At 47.8% G+C, this 19,898-nt stretch overlaps 1 protein-coding gene across 5 annotated transcripts in view; it reads left to right on the forward strand.

The window, feature by feature from the left end:
• Positions 1 to 19,898, forward strand: part of ATAT1 (alpha tubulin acetyltransferase 1) — a 254,055-nt gene that overhangs the window by 148,483 nt on the left and 85,674 nt on the right. For all 5 annotated transcript variants that reach the window (XR_011283234.1, XM_069635327.1, XM_069635326.1 and 2 more), the window contains 2 exons: positions 7,093 to 7,194; positions 18,096 to 18,141. Coding sequence is in view for 4 of the 5 variants with exons in the window: in XM_069635327.1 (XP_069491428.1) it covers positions 7,093 to 7,194; positions 18,096 to 18,141 (148 nt within the window). In the remaining variant the exon portion in view is untranslated. The remainder of the gene's footprint in view (positions 1 to 7,092; positions 7,195 to 18,095; positions 18,142 to 19,898) is intronic.

Here is a 19,898-nt window from a genome sequence, read left to right on the forward strand (position 1 = left end):
TGGTGGCCGTGCATTAAAAAAAGGATTTCTCTATCAGTTGTTTAACTAACCGGAGAAGAGTATACGACAGCAGATGCTCTCAGCAGACAGAGCATCTCCCAGGAGTGGGAGTTGGCTGAGAAAGCCCTTCAAGCGATCTTTGCCCTTTGGGGAACCCTGCAAGGAGATCTGTTAGTTTCCAGTATCAACAGGAAATCCAATCTATTCTGCTCCAGGGAATTTCCTCTGAGAGAAGCTCTGGGGGATGCGTGTGTGGTGGACTGGGAATTTCCGCTCGTGTTCCCAACAGTCCCCGTCATTCCTCATGTCATCAGAAAGTTGAGAACGTTTGGGAAGCCCATGATCATGATTGCTCAGGATTGGGCCACGAGCATGTGGTACCCAGACCTTCTAGACATGTCCATCTGCCCTCCATTCCGTCTTCCCCAGAGAGTGGAGTTATTCTCAAAAGTGGGAGGCCATCTTCTTCACCCAGAAATCCGAACTCTGAACCTGCATTCCGGAAAACTTGATGGAGGTGTTGCTTTCAGCCAGTAAGCCAGCAACAAAAGCACTATCCGCTGATGTTAGAATACGTTTGCAGCTTGTGTAGAGCTAAAGATATTCATCTGTTTACTTGAAATACACCTGCAGTGCTTTCTTTTTTGCACCTAGCCCATCAGGGGCTGCAGATGGCTACTGTCAAGGGCTACCTGGTAGCATTGTCCATTTTTAAACAGAACCCGGAGCACGGCTCTTACTTTAAGATGCCAATTGTCATTCGATTCCTCAAGTGAATTACACATACTTTCTCTCCGGACCCCTTTCTGGTCTCGTTCTGGGATTTGAACCTGGTATTAACCTTCTTAATCGGAGCTCCATTTAAACCTCTTCATTCCTGCCCACTCTGATTATTAACTTTGAAGACAGTCTTTCTAGTAGCTTCAAGCCCTCATGTAAACCTCCTTTTACATTATTTTCTAAGGAAAAGGTTGTCTTGAGGGTTTGTCCCTCCTTCCTTCCCAAGCCGGTGCCCGAATTCCATCTGACACAGAAAATAACTTGGCCAGCATTTTATTTTTATCCACCTCCACACCCTTCTAAGGAAGAAGAGATGTTGCCCAGGCTAGATCCTAAAAGGGCTTTTAGCTTTTATATTTCTAGGATAGAAAATGTCAGGCAAGATGTCCAACTGTTCAACCTGTAAGCAAGCCTTTTCGGAAGTGTTCCTGGACCACCCAGTGAACTGACCAGCTCGTACAGAAACTTTGCCCTAGAACCACCGCTGTCTCAAGTTTCGACTTGAGCCTTTGCAGAATGTAAGCTTTGGGTATAAGGCACTCTCCTGCCGAGTTTCGTACACCTAGCATTCCTAGGTCTGGAATTAGGAGAGTACGCCTGAACCCGAGGATACGCTGTCACTGTGTCACCCAGCTGTTTTGACAAAATTCGGGGGTGCCTTGCTGCTGTGCCCACCTGTTCTCTAAGACGAGATGCAGTGCAACTGGCCTGATCCATTCCCCAGGAGCAGAGAAATCACCACGGTCCCGCGACGGACTGAGTCCCGGAACGCAGCCCCTGAAAGATGCAGAGCCGCGCAACTGCAGGATTTTAACCTGCAAACGATCTGGACTCGACTGGCGAAGTTTGGTCTGGAGAGCGCAGAGGATCGTTAAGTACTTGCATCCTTTACCGGTGGGCCCTGGCATATCCATAGGCTTTTACGCACAAGTGTCCCATGAGAGTCACTCTCCTTTATCGAGGTAGCCTGTGCTACCGAGCTATTCCCAATTCTTGAAACCTGTTCTTCCCTCTTGGGGAGACACTCCTTGAGTAGTGGGAACCTTATTCTTCATCACCTCACCCACCTTCCGGAGCCAGTACAGCCCCCTTAAGAAGACCCGTTTTGAACGTAACCGCACGATCGAGAGCTCCGGCACAGAATGTACTTTTGAGCGCAAGGCTCCACACTTCCTAGGGACTGGACTGCCTATTAGTTAGGGTTTACATTGTTGAAGAACTGTCTAAAATATATTCGCACTGTGTGACCCCTTTCTTTGAAGGTTGTGAATCTCTACTTGTGTAATATACATTTAGGCCACTAGTTACTGTATATACGTTTCTTGTTAGTTTTGTTAATATTGCTTTGACTTCACTGTTTGATTTAAAAAGCCTTTAATACTTGTATATGTATTGTTAATATATACAACTGACTGAGAGTAATTTGTGGTATTCTTTACTGTGTGTGCTCATTGTGGGCTTTCGATCACCCTCACCCCTCCTGAGACCTAGTCTTGACCTCCCCCAATGCTACCTTGATTGGTCCGACTTGTCCAGAAGGTTGCCCTGTTCTAAGAAACTAGGCTGGGATTCTGAACCTCTGCCACCAGGTCCGAGTTCAGAAATCCATCTTAACAGTGGGCGGGACAAAGACTGATATGCAAATGGATATTCCTCCTTTGTAAAAAGTACAGTGAGCAAAAAGCTATAGCTGTGGACTCTCAAAGTGCGTAAAAACCACAGGACAGGTTATCATGCCATGTTCTTTCTAGAGAGTGGCGCCTGCTACATTTTTTGGCATTTAAGTAAATAAAGATATTGCGTGTGATCCTTGAATCTGTTGTCTGTGTCTTGCTTCATAATGCCTTCACACACCACACCACCTCTGCCCTCCTTCCCTCCATCAATTAAAGAACTGAGAAATGTCACTCTGGGCACTCTTCCTAGTGAGTCCAGGCATATCAACACCTGAATGTGTCTGCTTGATATCAATGGCATGTGAACAACAATTTCACTGTAAATACAGTCCCAACTATTGGCTTGTAACACATATCCCCGTTGATTGATTGGTTGTTTATGCGCCTGTACACAAGACACACAAGGCTCCACATGACTCTCTTTAAACACATACAAGTCTCATCATGACTGTTGGGAGGGATTTTTAAAGTCTCTATCTGGGAAAGAACGTGGAAAAGCCAACCTAGAGTAAGCAAGATTTTTTACAACCCCAGTTGGGCAAAGCCACTCACTGTAGTGGCATGACTAAGCAGCAAGGCTGAGCTAAACTGTAAGGGGCACTGTTGTGTAGTAAAATTAAAACCTATCAGACCAGTTAAATAAAAGGCCCACACAGGTAAGTTATCCAATAACACTTGTTTATTACAATACTACACCAAGATCCACTTTAAATATAAATAGTTTAGTACATATATACAACTCAGAGTTGGTCACCCATATGGGTTAATGCAGTCGAGTAGTCAGAAGGACACACCTAATTCAGGCCAGTGCAGTACAAAGTTTAGTCAATGCTGGCAATAGAAATCATTGAGAAGTAGGGACTTAAGGAGCCTTCATTTCGATTTGAAGAGGAGAAGCTGCCACCCCTGGGAGTCTCGAGGAGGACCCACAGAAGTACTGACCCGGACACCACTGCCCTGGGTCCGCCTTGGATAGCTATAAGGTAAGCAGGACTTTGCGCCCTATGCAAACCCTATGCGGAGAGGGCAGGTCAATAGATATAAGGAATCTCAACACCCCGTTTTCCCCGAAAGTTAGGAACAGGCACAGACCATAGCAAATTGTTCAGAGAAGCAAAGCTCACCATTGAAGTCATCGGGCATGTTCGCGGGTTCGAGGTCGATAACCCCTGGTTGTCTTTAGAGGCCTCTGGTGGCGTCAGACGGTAGGCAGGATACCTGGATTCGGTTCCATGACGAAAAGGGGACCCTTGAAGAGATCTTCACGGAAGCACTCCTTGCATTGACCTCAGACTGGGTCAGGGGACACTCGGCGGTCGAGCTCTGGTCGTCCTGGAGGCACTTCTTCTGGTGGAGGGTAACACAGCAGATTATTAGAGTCTCAGCAGAGCCTTGGAGATGTCAATGTCGAGTTCCAGGCGTTTTGGCAGCCGGAAGTCCATGCAACGGAAGCTGGCTAGTTTCGGGCCTGGTAGGGCTCATGCAGCGGTGTATGCTCCAGCAGCGGAACACTGTTATGCAACCTTGAGCAAGACAGGTGACTGGTTGGCCCCACCAGTGTTAGGGAGGAAGGTACCTCGCAGAGGTCTTCACTGTCGAAAAGAAGGTCGAGATGTGCAACACAGTGGTTTCTACTGGTCCAGTACTGGTCACTGGTGCAGTCTGTTGGCATCCCTCAGCCGTCGTCTTCTTCGGATCTCTTCTGGTCCAGTGGCTGACTTTTATTCCTGCGTCCAGCTCATCTCCTTATATCCAAAATGAGGAATGGGGGTGACCCCAGCCTCCAATAGTGACAGAAGCAACATTCAAGCTTGAGGTTTGGGGACAGCCAGCCTTCCAGAATCTTTCCCAACAACAGTCTGTCACCAGAAGAAATGTGTATTGGGGTCTGGGCGACCCCCCCCCCTACTTCCTGCCAGCACACACACACTCAGAAATGTGCTAATTCCCTTCTACCTTAGAGACCCACAGCTCTTTTTGCTGGACCTTAGGACTTTTTTTTATCTCATGTCATTTTAATGTGATTGATTCTCTGTGTTTCTTTTGACTTTGGAGTCTGACAAACTCCATAGGCATCATCTTTACATTGTGTCACACAGCACCTTCAGTGCAGTGGCACAGGGAAGTCTTACATTTCCCAAAGGTTTAAATACCCTCTCTTGGATAAGCTACTGTTTCCCAGAGCAGTAAAGGGAAATCGACTTCACTTACCTTTTCTCTAAGTAGACCCAGCACACACCATTTTACCATGGGGTGCTGGGGGGGTTACTTAGTATCGCCTTTGTCTAGCTTCTCATGTACATTTTTTGTTACCCTTTCTACAGTTAATGGCTGGTGGCAGTGGTTTACTTTTTACTACCATTGTGTGTGTTTACTGCGGTTTGTAATTGCAGTCTTGGTAAAGTACCCATGGGTGCTCATTTTGTCAAAATGGCCCTGGTCTTGTCCCCGGACCAGGTCTGGTCCCTTTGTTCGTTTTGTCTTTGGCGGGATTCACGAGTGAAGTCCGCCTCTGGCTCCAGTATGTCTGGCAGGGGCAGGAAGTGAGGGAGGTGCCCAAAACTCTCCCTGTGCTTAATCCCCTTGGTTACAGGAATGCATCCAAAGGTGATTGGCCGGCTGGCTCTCTGGCAAGGACAGCCACCCTGCTGTGTGATTGACAGTTAGGCTGGAATGAATGGGAGAAACCTGCATAAAAGGCAAGGCTTTTTGGCTTGGAAGGCAGTCGACCACTGGAGGAAGGAATCCAAAGAAGAACTTGGAAGCGACGCCTGCTGCAACTCCGGGACCGTTGGTTTGCCCGGTGAAGCACTGCTGCCATGCTGAAGCTCCGAATTTGCCTCGACTAGAGAAGCCCTGCAAGGATGACTTCTCCCTTTGAGTTGGTGGGACCAATCAACTCCAAAGTAAGCCTGTCTGGACATCCTCTCTGAGCGGGCTGTACTTCCACTGCACCTGCTGCTGGAACCGAAGTGCCAGGTAGAGGAACACCAGATTGTGTGTATTGCTTTTAAGTCGGACTTCAGCGCTAGGAAGTTCCTCCGGATTTCCCTGTTCCTGTTGCAGGACTGACCATTCATGAGCCACCCCAACAGAGTGCTGGACCCCAGATGCGAGGAAAGTCTAGAGCGGTATCCGAGAACGGCGGTGTTGCTATATGCTGTCAGACGTGAAGGAACACCGAAGCTGTATTTAAAGTTTGCCCTTTGCTGACGCTGAACGTCCCATTGCAGAGCACGAGTCCCCAGATGTCCTCCCTCTTGTCCCCACGACTGAGGCCCAGGAACAACAGGATCTGCAGAGCCACACAGGACCACAAGCCAGCTGGAACCATTTCTTCTAACCAGAGGTACTGTATATAGTGAATTATTGCGGTTTCAGCAGTAGCTTGAATCAATGCATTCGCAAAATAGAGTAAAAAGTAACAACTGCCACAAGCCTGTTCAAGGGATGCCCCGGAGGTATCCTATTTGTCACTTCCAACAAAGATAAAGGGATACAAAGTGTCCCCACAGCACTACATTGAGGATGGCTTGTGCTGCAATGGGTAGAAAATAAATCACACAAAGGAGGCGACTACTCCTGCACTGGGGAGGACCCAAAACCACATTACCCTAGGGGTCTTTGGCAGCATACCACCTATGGTGGGGCGGCGGGGCTGCCATAGAAAAAGAGGCTTAAAAAGACTAGGGGGAGAGAATTCCCCTTCACTGGGTTCCTTTAAGAGGGGTCAATTAAACCCAAACCAAAGTACATGCAGGAGGTGGGTGAGACAAAAAGGTCTCGCTCGGCTTTGGAGTCAAAACAGTCTCCCAGAGAGCCCAGTAGTAGAGCTGGGAGGCTCAGGGCAGAGAGGAAAAGATGTTCAAATGAAAGATCTCCCTAACAATGACCTTCTTTATAAACGCATACACGGCTCTCCATAACCCTCTATAAACTCACACAGGCTCACCATGACCCTCTTTAAATGCATTCCAACCTCACCATGACCCCCTAAACTCACACAAGGCTCACCATGGCTCTCTATAAACACATACAAGCCTCAAAGTGACCCTATATCAGAACACTCAAGGCTCGCCAGGACCCTCTATAAACACATGCAAGCCTCACCCTGCCCATCTAGACTCCCTCAAGGCTCGCCATGACCCTCTATATACACATAACGGCCTGGCAGCGACCCTATATCAGTGCTGTCAAGGCTCGCCATGACCCTCTATAAACACCCTCAAGGCTTACCTTGACCCTCATACAAGCCTACACATACAAGCCTCACAGCGACTCTATATCGGCACAATCAAGGCTCACCATGACCCTCTATATACACATAGCCGCGACCCTATATCAGCACAGTCAAGGCTCGCCATGACCACCTATAAACACATACAAGCCTCAACATGACTCTCTGTAATTGCCCATGAGCCTCACCATGACGCTTTCTTAATCCTCACAAGCCTCTCAAACATGCAGTAGCCTCTCTGTGACTCGGCATAAACAGCTGTGTCCCTCACTGTGACTCTGGCAGCACCCTGGAGCCTCACTATTTGCATTTATCTCCATGAGTCTCTCATGAGGATCTTGCGCACTCTTCACTGTTCAGTTATAACTTGTGATTTTGTCTCCTCTGTTATTTCCATAGCAAGAGCAAGTGGACCCGAAACAGCTGGCTGTGGACCGTCCATCTGAGAAGTTCCTCTGCTTTCTGCAGAAGCATTACAACCTTCATTCCACCATCCCACAGGTGTGTGATTATCATTGCTCCCTCCAGTTCCGCTCTCCTCAGGTGGCTGATTGTTTGCATCCGCCAGGCCACCCCGCTCCAGGTGGGTCAATTCTTTTTATTGTATTTGGATTTCTCCATTCACAATTAAACAACAAAAACAAACACACAATTCAACAAACCACATAGGTTAAAAAGATGACATATGCTATGCAGAGCAATAGCCCACCTTAAAAGAGCTTTTGATACAAAGGCATGTAATCTGTACAAAAGAGGTATCATTACAATTCATTATTAAAGAGTGCATCCCGATTAAAACCTGGTATTATCATCCTTAAACAATGTGTGTAAAGGTTCCTTGAGTACATCTGCATTAATAGGTGCGAAACAGTAAAAAAATTGGGTAACATTCTCAACCAGTCCAGCTTTACAATGGCATTTCCTGTCTATCACGGACTTATCCAACGTTCTGCTATCTTTTAAAGGAAGCAAGTTTAATCTGGACATTGGCACCAATTTCCTACATTCGGCTGATTTAATTAAACCTATTTTGCCACCACAAAGCGAAGTGGTGTGTCAACTAGCTTAAAGGGTGAACAAGGGGAGTGTGCCCACTGTCCTCAGACTCTGTTCTTGATCCCTCCTTCGAGCTCTTTGTTTCACAGTGGTTTTCAAGTGAGACAGAGGGAGGTAATGAGAGGGATCCGTATACGGAATTCCTCAAATATCCAATAATGTATGCCCTTCCCCATACCATAAGTATTTATTGGATGCAGAGGACCCTCCAATTTCCCCACCACATCCTTGAAGTCAGATTTTCCGAATGGCCGAGGGAAACGTTCAAGAAATAGCAAGCAAACCTGTTTCTCAATACTTGAAATTCCTAATTCCAGGTGCAGCCCGCAATTGGGGGTGCTTTTGGGGAGTCCTAATTTTTCCAAGATTCTATTTTGGATCGACTCCAAAGGGGAGCATTTAAAATGGCCCCAGATCTTACTCCCATATAACAGCAAGGTCCGAAGCTTAGCCTTGTAAACTCTTAGTCAAGCAAGCGCCCGCCATGCATGTGGTAGAATCTAAGCAAACCCCCTAGCCTTGCTGTAGCCATTACGGCTGTTACCTTTTATATGTCTTGACCAATACCCCCTTTCGGTAAAAAGTTAACCAAGGTAGTAGTATGACTCAACTACCTTGATTTTCTTCGTCATTAAGTGCCCTCGAGTATCGGTTTCTGCCTTTTCCCAATGTCAAAACCTTGGTCTTTGCCCTATTCATTTTCAGACGGTGATCTGTAAAATATTCCTTTGCATAACAAAGGTCACATTGCAACCCACCGCCCCCGCACCCACTCCACAGAACCCCAGCTGCAGACAAATCGAGTAACACTGTATCATTAGCATACAGGAGCGCTCCAGAGGGAGTGCCATGCAACGAGGGAGGATTAACCTTGGGTCCCAGTGTTCAAATCAGAAAGAAATATAATAAATAACAGGGCTAGTGGACAGCCCTGCTTAACCCCTTTGTGTTGGAAAGGCTCCCGAAAGCCTTCTGGAACATGAGGTCCGTACTGACACAAACTTGTCCGTCTAACATAGTTGTGGTAGGTTCAGGAGCCCTTTTGGGTATCTTTAGTGCAGCTAACCTTTCCCATCGCTTGTCGCAGAATAGAATCAAAGGCCTTTCCTAAATCAATAAAACCCGCATATAGCTTTCCACCTCTAATTTCACAATATTTATTAATCAATGTGTTTAGAAGCAGACAGTGGTCGATTGCCGAGTACCCTCTTCTGAATCCTACTTGGGCAGGTCTTAGCAAATTCCAGGAAATGACCCAGTCTTCTCCTGTAGTTAACAGCCATTTAGCGAAGACTTCACCTGGTATATCTAGTAGTGAGATTGGTTGATAACAACTGGATCATCAAGGGTCCCTTTCTTAAAGATGGGGACCATAATACCTTGTGTCCATGAGCATGGCAAACCTCCAGAATGGCTAATTGCATTAAAACGCTTGAATAAAATTGGATGTCACCAATTTGAGGCGTCCTTACTGATGTCTGCGTGCGTTCTGGCGGGGGCCAGCAGTCTTTCTGTAAGGGAGAGTTTTAAAAATCAGAGATCTACTCCAAGTTGAACATGATTACCTTGGCACTTAGATCCCTAGTTCCAAGGCCACATGATCAGCATTGAAAAAGACCCCTTGAAAATGAGAGATCCAATTATCTGATGAAATTTGATCTACCTTATTTTCTCTTGGATCCGCAAAGCCTCTGGCCCCAAGCTTCCAGACCTACCTGCAAAATGTTGGGAAGGGGGGATGATCGTCCGAGACCCCCAAACGCTTTCGCATGAGCCAGAGCCCTGGAAGTTTGCAGTAGGGGCTCAGGGAGGGGGTTGTTACTAGGGGCTATAGTGTGGAAAGGGTAGTGCATGATTTAGCTTTAAAGTACACTGGTAATCAAACACCATTTTAGATAATGGCAGCCATATTGAAATTGAGGCCTAGCTTTGTGCTGCAGCCAGGGCCACAGGACCACGCCACACACCGGGATATAAGTGTATGCAGGAATAGGTCGTAGCATGGGCACCGGTGAGACAGGCCAGAGCTGCAGAGATTCATCGACCTTTCATTGTCTCATGTTGCCAGCATTCGTATCTCAGAAGGAATTCACCTTGCAAGGCCACAAGGGGGTTGAGAGATCTCTGTGAAAAGCGATCCCATTGGTGGTGGCAGAGTGCTTTGCTGACGCACTTTTATTTTTGTGGAAATAAAACCTTGTGCTGGCCCTTTTTCCCTAATGGGTTGCATTTTGTCTGGTGTGAGCGTTGAGGGGCTTCTCTACAAATTGTTCGATTGAACTGTAATGTCCATCTGATCCCACTGCTTTGCAATATGCTCCCGTTTGTTTCCTCCTCCTCGGGGAGCATTGCTTGGGGGCAATGCGCTTGCCTTGGAAACAAGATGACACTGAGGGTATTAAGCGCATTATAAATAACAAATTACAATTAATTGTTTTTTATAGTCCTTCTTTAGCTTAAATAAGAGTCCTAGATGAATACTCCTGTGCTTACTTAAATGAAACATTAGACTCTTCTTAGTCTTGCACTCCCAATCAAACCAGGGTGCATCAGTCACTCAGGTGGGGTTCAGGCATTTTAAGTTATTAATGGATTCACGTTTTAAATGAATATTTTCTATCAATGTACCATACGACAGCACCACTGATGAGCCTACCAGGTAGGTTATTTGCAGCATCCAGTTAGCCCCCTCCAGGTAGGGGATTTGAGTTAGCCTTCTCCCAGGTGGGTGATTGCCAGTCTCCAGTTTCCCTCCCCCAGGGGGTGATTAGTTGCATCCTCCAAGTCACCCCCCTCCAGGTGGGTGATTTGCAGCTCCAGTTGCCCTCTCCCTGTTGGGTGATTAGTTGCATCCTCCTGTTCACCCCCCTCCAGGAGGGTGATTAGTTGCATCCTCCTGTTCACCTCCTCCAGGTGGGTGATTAGTTGCATCCTCCAGTTCACCTCCTCCAGGTGGGTGATTTGCAGCCTCCAGTTGCCCTCTCCCTGGTGGGTGATTAGTTGCATCCTCCTGTTCACCCCCCTCCAGGAGGGTGATTAGTTGCATCCTCCTGTTCACCTCCTCCAGGTGGGTGATTAGTTGCATCCTCCAGTTCACCTCCTCCAGGTGGGTGATTTGCAGCCTCCAGTTGCCCTCTCCCTGGTGGGTGATTAGTTGCATCCTCCTGTTCACCTCCTCCAGGGGGGTGATTTTCATCCGCCAGGTCACCCCCCTCCAGGTGGATGATTAGTTGCATCCCCCAGGTCACCCCCCTCCAGGAGGGTGATTAGTTGCATCCTCCAGTTCACCCCCCTCCAGATCACACCCCCCCTCTCCAGGTGGGTGATTTGCAGCCTCCAGTTGCCCCCTCCAGGTGGGTGACTTGTAGCCCCCAGTGCCCTCTCCCAGGCAGGTGATTGTCCGTATACTGCCTTGCTGGTAAACGTGAATCATGACATTTTTCCATCCCCGACCCCTGCTAGGGAGATTATTCAAGTCACCTCTGCTGAGAGCTTAAAAAAAACAACCTGAAGTGCTAGGCAGGTGTTTCCACCACGTTTCTCTTGCCTCTCAATATGGTTTGCATGGCTGATTGATCAGTGCTTGCTCTTAGGAAGGGAGTGTGTGGTACCAAGTGTGACGAATCTAGAGGCACAGTCACTGCTTCAGATGGGGGAGCCCCTCTTAATGAGGCCAGGCAGGTGAGGCCACTAGTCGATAGTCCCCCCTGGGAGTGGTGCTCAGCGGGAGGATCTCATGGACAGGGAGGACCCCGTTGAGAGTAGCGACTATCTCGGGAGAACGCAGTATCCCTTTGACCCTCTCACTGTCGTGCCCTGAAACACTTGTGTATGGGTGCGATATAAACATATCATATCATACCTTTCCCTCATGTCCCCGCCAAATCCACACTACCCAGTGTCCCCATGTGTTTTAACAATCTCTCAGGCAAGAACTCCTGGGACTAGGAAGAGGACGCTGACAAGAATGAAGTCTTACACTCTAGCCTCTCGAGTGATCCTATTTGTCAGCTGTCATTCAGAGGTAGCGAGGCAAGAGAAGGATGGCATCTTCGTTGTCAGCTCGGCAGGGGCCAGGAGAGTGCCCCGGTATGCGCAGGAAAGCAAAGCAGAGAGACGGAAGGTGTCCGAGGGAGACACTCATTCTCAGCAGGCAGACTGGAGAAGGGGAAACGTGCCTGTCCGTAACCTGGGCCACTGGAGTGCTGAACTGCAGAGGAGACACACAGAAGAGCGGGGAGGTCCCTGGAAGCCAGCAAAGCCGCCGAAGATCCTGGGAGACGGGGCAGAGTGACTTAGTGAAGGGGGTCTGAAGCCAATACCAGAGAATCCGCTGAAGCTCCTGAGAGAGCTGCGAACAACCGGAAGGCGACGGCCAGAGAGTACTAGAGCCCTGAAACGGAGAACAGAAGGAATAATCACTGGGGCAGAGTGACCTAGTGAAGGGGGCCTGGGACCCATGTGAGGAAAGCGTACCCCGACCAGTAATAAAGGGGAATATAACCATTGCATATACAGATGATACTCGCAGACCTTGGCACTGGCGTAAACCAAGGCTGTGGAACGAAGAGAGAAAAGATGAAGAGAACATTGTGAATAACCAAGTGAAGGCAGTCTGCGACCCAGGCTGGGGAAACGCACCCCAAACAGTGATCGAGAAAAATAAGAAGCTTACATGTACAAGTGACGCTCTGAAACCTTGGCAGTAGAGTAAACCAAGGCTGTGGGTGTAAGTGAAGATGAAGAGGGGAAATCGGGAGAACGTTTAGTACCTTACTTGGCAGAAGAGTGGTCCAAGGAGGAGGTACTGAGAAAAGGGTCCAGGACCTTCAGCACAGCTTGGGAGAGGAAACCAGGCTATCCTTTATCGTCGCAGTACCTGAGAGTCGGGTCCGCCCACCAGGGTTCTGGGACACTTAAGCAGACTTGGAAAAGGTGTCCAGGCCATGGGAGGCAGGCCTGCCAAGTCAAGATAAAGATTTATACTGACCATTAAAGACACAGAGACAATATTGGATAAAGTCGAAAGGAAATCAACCCCTTGAGTCTTGTGGAATTTTTATACACCTTTTTGGAACTTTCGTTTGGAACCACAAGGCTGCAGGTCGGCAGTCAGAAAGACATTTCCCTTTTTCACCTTAGGTTGAGTTGAGCTTGTGAAGGATGGGCTAGAATGTGTTTGTAATTTAGTTTCATTAGCTACTTAGGCTGAGGCAGGGAGACCCCTTTTAGAGGTAGGGTTAGTTTGGATTTCATCCAATCGCCACTGGGTTTGTTATTAATAAATGTCTTTGCCAATAAACATGCCACGCTTGTGACAGACGCTTACATCCTCGCACAAGATGCCATTTTTCACACATAAGCACACAAAGTAAGGTCCATGCTGTATATTTACTGAGAAATATACTCCTTATTTCAAAGTCAAGCATTACGAGATCCTTAATTTAGGTACTGTGAAATGTAGGCTCTGTCTAAGAGAGATACAAGACTTTAAAGGACGATAACGCACAATTTTACAGGCGAGTAAAATGGGTGAGCTATCCCAGGTGTCTTAAAAGTATAGAAAAGTTCACAAAAACTAACAAGTGCTTTAAAAATAATGTGAAGTTCAAAAATGCATCCAATATTCCTAAAAACGGTAAACCTCTATCTAAACAGGTATGGGGTACATTTGACCAGATAAGGGACAATGTATTATTAGTTAGTTTAAAGTTTTGGCTATAGCGCTTGATGGGACAGTCTGTAGTTAGTTGGGAGTTAAAGTGAAAAGTCTGGTATGGATGATCAGCAATTCATAGGAACAGCAGAGGAGGAAATCGTCCATCGTAAGGGTTACAGAGATATAGCAAGAGCCCTGTTGCAGTAAGTAACGCAGTAAGAGGGGGCTTTAAGCAGCACTGTCAGGGAAGCCCCAAAAGGACGAGGCCAGCAATTGAACCGAAGTTGGTTGACCCAGAGAAAGTGACCTATACCATTGTATGCCGTTGAGGAAGTCAAGGAGTCGTGAGTGCAAAGCTCAGTTTTGGTGTCTGGATGGTTCGTGAGATTTAGTTTTGTTTCAAGTGCTAGTTCCTGTTTCAGGGTCAGCGAGCAGAATCACAGGGGACAGCTGGCAAGGAATACAATACCACCTACGTTGTATTGACTCTCCTTAAGGTGAGCCAAGAAGCGGAGGATACAACAGTAGCAGCAGTGACGAGGAAGCACCGTATAGATCCATGGATTTGGATCACAGGCAAAACCAGTGCAGACCAAGGGCTGTGGGACTGAAGACAGGATGGGCCCATACTGAGCAGTAGCTGCAGAGGTCTGAGCCAGGATATCCTGTGAAGAAGCAGGTAGCTGGGATCAGCAATACACAACACTCAGGAAGAAGCAATTCCCATGTGAGGTCTGGTGAGTATCATGGGACCAAGGAGCTTAAGCAGAGCTGGAAGGCTGCAGGCATGATGGTTACAATGGTACCTGGCGGACGGGAGAGGTGGGAGAGCCCAAAGCAGAATTCCAGCACAAGGAGAGGCTGAGTATCCACTGCAGGCAGATCAGGAGTCGCCAGCCCAGCTAGCCTCAATGATCTTCAGGGACATCTCATCTCTGTAGCATCTTGCAGCAAGTTTCAAGGTACAAATCTGTACAAGGGCCCCAGCACTCCCTAGTCTCGCACACATACCCCTCGCCCCTCACACACACCTACACACAAGGTCTGCTTCCTGGGTATACACACACATGTGGGTTGAGGGGTCTGAAAGACCGTGATCTAGATCCTTTTCATACAGCGATCCCTTTGTGAGCTCTGGAAAGCTGTATTCCAAATGGCCTAAAGGGCGATCTAGAAAATGGACAGGCTTAGGACTTTCAAATGCTGTGCTAGTCAGCTAGTGTAAAATTTATTTTGGCATTGTTTGTGTAAAAATGCAATTAAGAAGTACAATCATTTAGACATTGGACTGATCACAAGGAAATAATGAAGATAGTAAGCCAACGTTTAGGGCGCAAAGTGACTACCAACGCGGTTAGAAGACTACAGAGTAGCTTAGCCAAAAGTTAAATGCAAAGCTGTCGCCAGCCAACCACCCAACACACTTTCTGGGTGCGAAAACTCACCCAACAAGAAAATGGGGTGCTCAAGTATACACACAAGCTGAGCAGATCAGCACCCCAAATATCTGACTGTTAGCAAATAAGTCTAGAATCCAAGAAGCCAGCAAAGAGTTTAGGGGACTATGAAATTAGAGAAAGGAGAGCTAAAAAGGGCTTGCTGACCAAATAATTCCGTAGGTGAGTGTGAATCATTACATGCTCCAGTCTACCACCCAGCGGAATGGGTGGTGTATGCAGGTGCCTGCCTCAGTGCCTGCTCTAGGGTTACAGATACTTCACTGGAGGTTGGCATATCTTGCAGGTGCCTGCCTCAATGCCCGCTCTAGGGTTACAGATACTTCACTGGAGTTCGGCATATCTTGCAGGTGCCTGCCTCAGTGCCCGCTCTAGGGTTACAGATACTTCACTGGAGTTCAGCATATCTTGCAGGTGCCTGCCTCAGTGCCCGCTCTTGGGATACAGATACTTCACTGGAGGTTGGCATATCTTGCAGGTGTCAGCCTCAGTGCCTGCTCTAGGGTTACAGATACTTCACTGGAGGTTGGCATATCTTGCAGGTGCCTGCCTCAATGCCCGCTCTAGGGTTACAGATGCGTCACTGGAGTTTGCCATATCTTGTAGGTGCCTGCCTCAGTGCCCGCTCTAGGGTTACAGATACTTCACTGGAGTTCAGCATATCTTGCAGGTGCCTGCCTCAGTGCCCGCTCTTGGGATACAGATACTTCACTGGAGGTTGGCATATCTTGCAGGTGCCAGCCTCAGTGCCCGCTCTAGGCTTACAGATACTTCACTGGAGTTTGGCATATCTTGCAGTTGCCAGCTTCAGTGCCCGCTCTAGGGTTACAGATACTTCACTGGAGGTTGGCATATCTTGCAGGTGCCTGCCTCAATGCCCGCTCTAGGGTTACAGATACTTCACTGGAGTTTGCCATATCTTGCAGGTGCCTGCCTCAGTGCCCGCTCTAGGGTTACAGATACTTCACTGGAGGTTGGCATATCTTGCAGGTGCCTGCCTCAATGCCCGCTCTAGGGTTACAGATACTTCACTGGAGTTCGGCATATCTTGCAGGTGCTTGCCTCAATGCCCGCTCTAGGGTTACAGATACTTCACTGGAGTTCGGCATATCTTGCAAGTGCCTGCCTCAGTGCCCGCTCTAGGGTTACAGATACTTCACTGGAGTTTGGCATATCTTGCAGGTGCCAGCCTCAGTGCCCGCTCTAGGGTTACAGATACTTCACTGGAGGTTGGCATATCTTGCAGGTGCCTGCCTCAGTGCCCGCTCTAGGGTTACAGATACTTCACTGGGGTTCGGCATATCTTGCAGGTGCCTGCCTCAGTGCCCGCTCTAGGGTTACAGATACTTCACTGGAGTTTGTCATATCTTGCAGGTGCCTGCCTCAGTGCCCGCTCTAGGGTTACAGATACTACACTGAAGGTTGGTATATCTTGCAGGTGCCTGCCTCAGTGTCCGCTCTAGGGTTACAGATACTTCACTGGAGTTCGGCATATCTTGCAGGTGCCTGCCTCAGTGCCCGCTCTAGGGTTACAGATACTTCACTAGAGTTCGGCATATCTTGCAGGTGCCTGCCTCAGTGCCCGCTCTAGGGTTACAGATACTTCACTGGAGTGCGGCATATCTTGCAGGTGCCTGCCTCAGTGCCCGCTCTTGGGTTACAGATACTTCACTGGAGTTCGGCATATCTTGCAGGTGCCTGCCTCAGTGCCCACTCTAGGGTTACAGATACTTCACTGGAGTTCGGCATATCTTGCAGGTCCCTGCCTCAGTGACCGCTCTTGGTATACAGATACTTCACTGGAGTTCGGCATATCTTGCAGGTGCCTGCCTCAGTGCCCGCTCTTGGGATACAGATACTTCGCTGGAGTTCGGCATATCTTGCAGGTGCCTGCCTCAATGCCCGCTCTTGGGATACAGATACTTCTCTGGAGTTCGGCATATCTTGCAGGTGCCTGCCTCAGTGCCCGCTCTAGGGTTACAGATACTTCACTGGAGGTCGGCATATCTTGCAGGTGCCTGCCTCAGTGCCCGCTCTTGGGATACAGATACTTCACTGGAGGTCGGCATATCTTTGGGAGGCCAGGCATCTGATCTAACGATGGAGATGTGACCCCAGCATCATATACTAGCAGAGAGCTTTGCCGACATTTGCACACCATGCATGGCTATCGGGCAGAGGTTGTACATGCCCATGTTTAGGGAGTTGCAATAGTGAAGTGGCAGAGCACACAAACCTGCACATCTGTCAAGATTACTTGCTCTTAATCGTTTAGAAACGAGATGATGATAGTGTGGCGAGATGCTTTCAGACCTATGGTGATAATAAAGATACAAATAATAATAATAATACTGTGTTATTAAGTAGCCTGCTGGATTCCTTCTGATTTCAATTGTTGTTATCCCCACTTAATGCTGCTCAGTTTTATCGACGCAGAAAGGATGAAAGCCTGAGTCTGACACGCAGCGGAATTCAAATTTACGAAGAGCTTCCTGGCCCCATGTGGGATATTTTGAGCTACCCCTCCTGTCCTATCAATGACCTTTATTAGAACAGACACTCATTTTGTTGTCTAGATTTTTTGACCACGTAGGTTTGGAAGTAATCACTCTACTATATGTGACATAGGTCCCCGCTGTCAGGCAGGAGACAGACACAGGAAAGCTTACCAGACCTGCCCAGAGGCCCTCTTGGAGCCCCGGGACAGCCAGAGAATGGGGACCCAAAGACAAAAGCCTCTGAAGCTCCTGCTAGCCAGACCCAAACACCCAGTGTAGGAAATGAAGCCTTTTCCTTTAAAAAAAAATAGCATTGCAACATCTCACCAGCACCAGTTAACAATGAACTACTTTTGCTACTTCGGGGCTAATGCTGAAAGAACCATTTTTCATCATGACTCATACAAAGGCATCTCGTAGAAGCCCACGAATATTAAGTGGCACTTGAGCAATGGCGAATGGACTTGCACAACCATGCAAGGGAAGCAAATTAATTAACCCAATTCTCCAAGCCATGTTAGATTCACAGGGATTCATTTGAAACATGCCCAGAAGGTGTTATGTGGTTGGGCCCTGAATTCCCTCTGTGGTTCCTGCCTGTGAGGGCGAGGGTAGCTCATCCTGGACCCCCTGTATGCCTGTGATAATGTGCCCCCCAGAGCTGTAGGAAGGTTTGGCTCTAATAAGATGTATCTCACTGATGTGCTCATTGCCTGTTCTGTTTTTCTGCAGGTTAACAACTTTGTGGTGTTCGAGGGCTTCTTCCAAGATCGACATGGTAAGTAGTCTTGTGCTTCTCTGTGTACAGAAATTGAAGGCTGTTTTCAAGCCCCTGCGCCCTAGATCCCTCCAAGCGATATCCCTGGATTGCATCAAGAACCCATGCATGCTTGCTTCCAAAGCCATTTGCTGATCCTTTTCGTGCTTGGGCTGGAAGCTTGAGCTTCCGCTGCTAAAGGTGCTGGGCTTACACTTGAGGTAATGTGTGCATCTGAGCAGATTCCTATCGGAGGATAACAGCTGAGCCTGCCCGCTGCAGGATTGGAGTGGGAAATCGCTATCTCTTGGCAAGTGGTCAACAGCTCTACAGCAATACCGTGAAGCGATGTTCATGTGGAACCTGTATTCTAGCCATGGGCTCTAGGACCAAGGATACAGTAGTGGCGGTTGTCACCACATGTCCGAAGCGCAAAATGTCCACCTAAGTCACTGAGTGCTGTCAAGCAGTAGTTCTCAGATCAGACTGCTTAAAGGATAGTTCCGGGACTTTTTTTTTATTGTTCCTATGGTTCGGCCATGTGTTTTTAAGCATAAATCGGTAGATCGTAGAAAACTTTCCTATGGACCTTACCCGACTTTTCGTCCATTAACGCACTCGAAAACATCCGCCATTTTATGATAATCCTCTCACTTGCCGCATCGCCCTGGCTCACCTGCTTTTGCGGCACTAAATCAAATCCCCCGCCCCTGAAACAGACTTGATCAAAACATTCATATTCCCCGCCTCTATCCGTGACGTGACTGAGCTGCGTAGGCAAACGCGCCCAGGCGTCTTCTACGCGACTCCACACAGAACCAGGAAATCAACACAGATGAGCTCACACAACACAGCGCGCCACAATTGGGAATATGAAACTGTACTTTTAAATTAAACCGCAAGATTGTAAATTTGGTAAAGTACATTTATTTGACATCAAATGTTTTGAGAATATTCAGCGATTAGCATTTTTATTTGCTCACGTTCCGAAAAGTTCGTTTCGAGGCACACGATGTTCCTTTGCTGTACACAGGGTCTTAGATCAATGAATTTTTATTTGCTCTCAATCCAAAATATTTCGTCTTGAGGCAAGCGATGTTCGTGTGCAGTAGACAGGGTGTTGGTTTACGATAAAATAAGCTCTTCGGTCGCACTGATAATCGCATGGCTGTTCCAACAACGAGGCACTAGGCCACCACAACGGTCTGTATGTTGCATCTAGCCGTTAGTACCGCGTAAGGGCATACTTGTACTTGGCGATCGTCCCACAAAATGGTCAGGGTGCTAACGTTGTTCACGCGGAGAAGCAACTGGCGGTTGAAAAACCCATCCGCCGGTGTCTGGTACTCGTGACACAGACAATAATGGACGATGTATCTATTTGAAAAACATAAAAAAAGGAAATTAGTCTCACCATCAGATCTTTATTAAAATTATTCATTTTATATATTAGGTCTGGAAATTATTTAATAGCTAGGACAGTGCAACTGGGTTTTATACATCAAGGGGGGGCTGTAGGATACTGAGACAGTCCCCCAGTGCAGGGGTTGACAGGGAGTGCAGGTGGAGAGTGGAAGGGCCCAGGACCGAGGTCGCAGACAGTGGACAAGTTGTAGCAGGGGAGAGGGAGAGAGAAAGCAGAAGCAAAGAGGAAGGTTTGGAGGTGCTTCCGTAAAAGGAGACGGTTCTCCCCAAGATAGTGCGCGGTACAAAACAATATGCCACATAGAATGAACAAGTACAACTTAACCCGTCTTTAAAGCTACTGTATAGTAATT

Source organism: Ambystoma mexicanum, chromosome 13 (assembly GCF_040938575.1).
Source record: "Ambystoma mexicanum isolate Mex_15411 chromosome 13, UKY_AmexF1_1, whole genome shotgun sequence".
Taxonomy (NCBI): Eukaryota; Metazoa; Chordata; class Amphibia; order Caudata; family Ambystomatidae; genus Ambystoma; species Ambystoma mexicanum.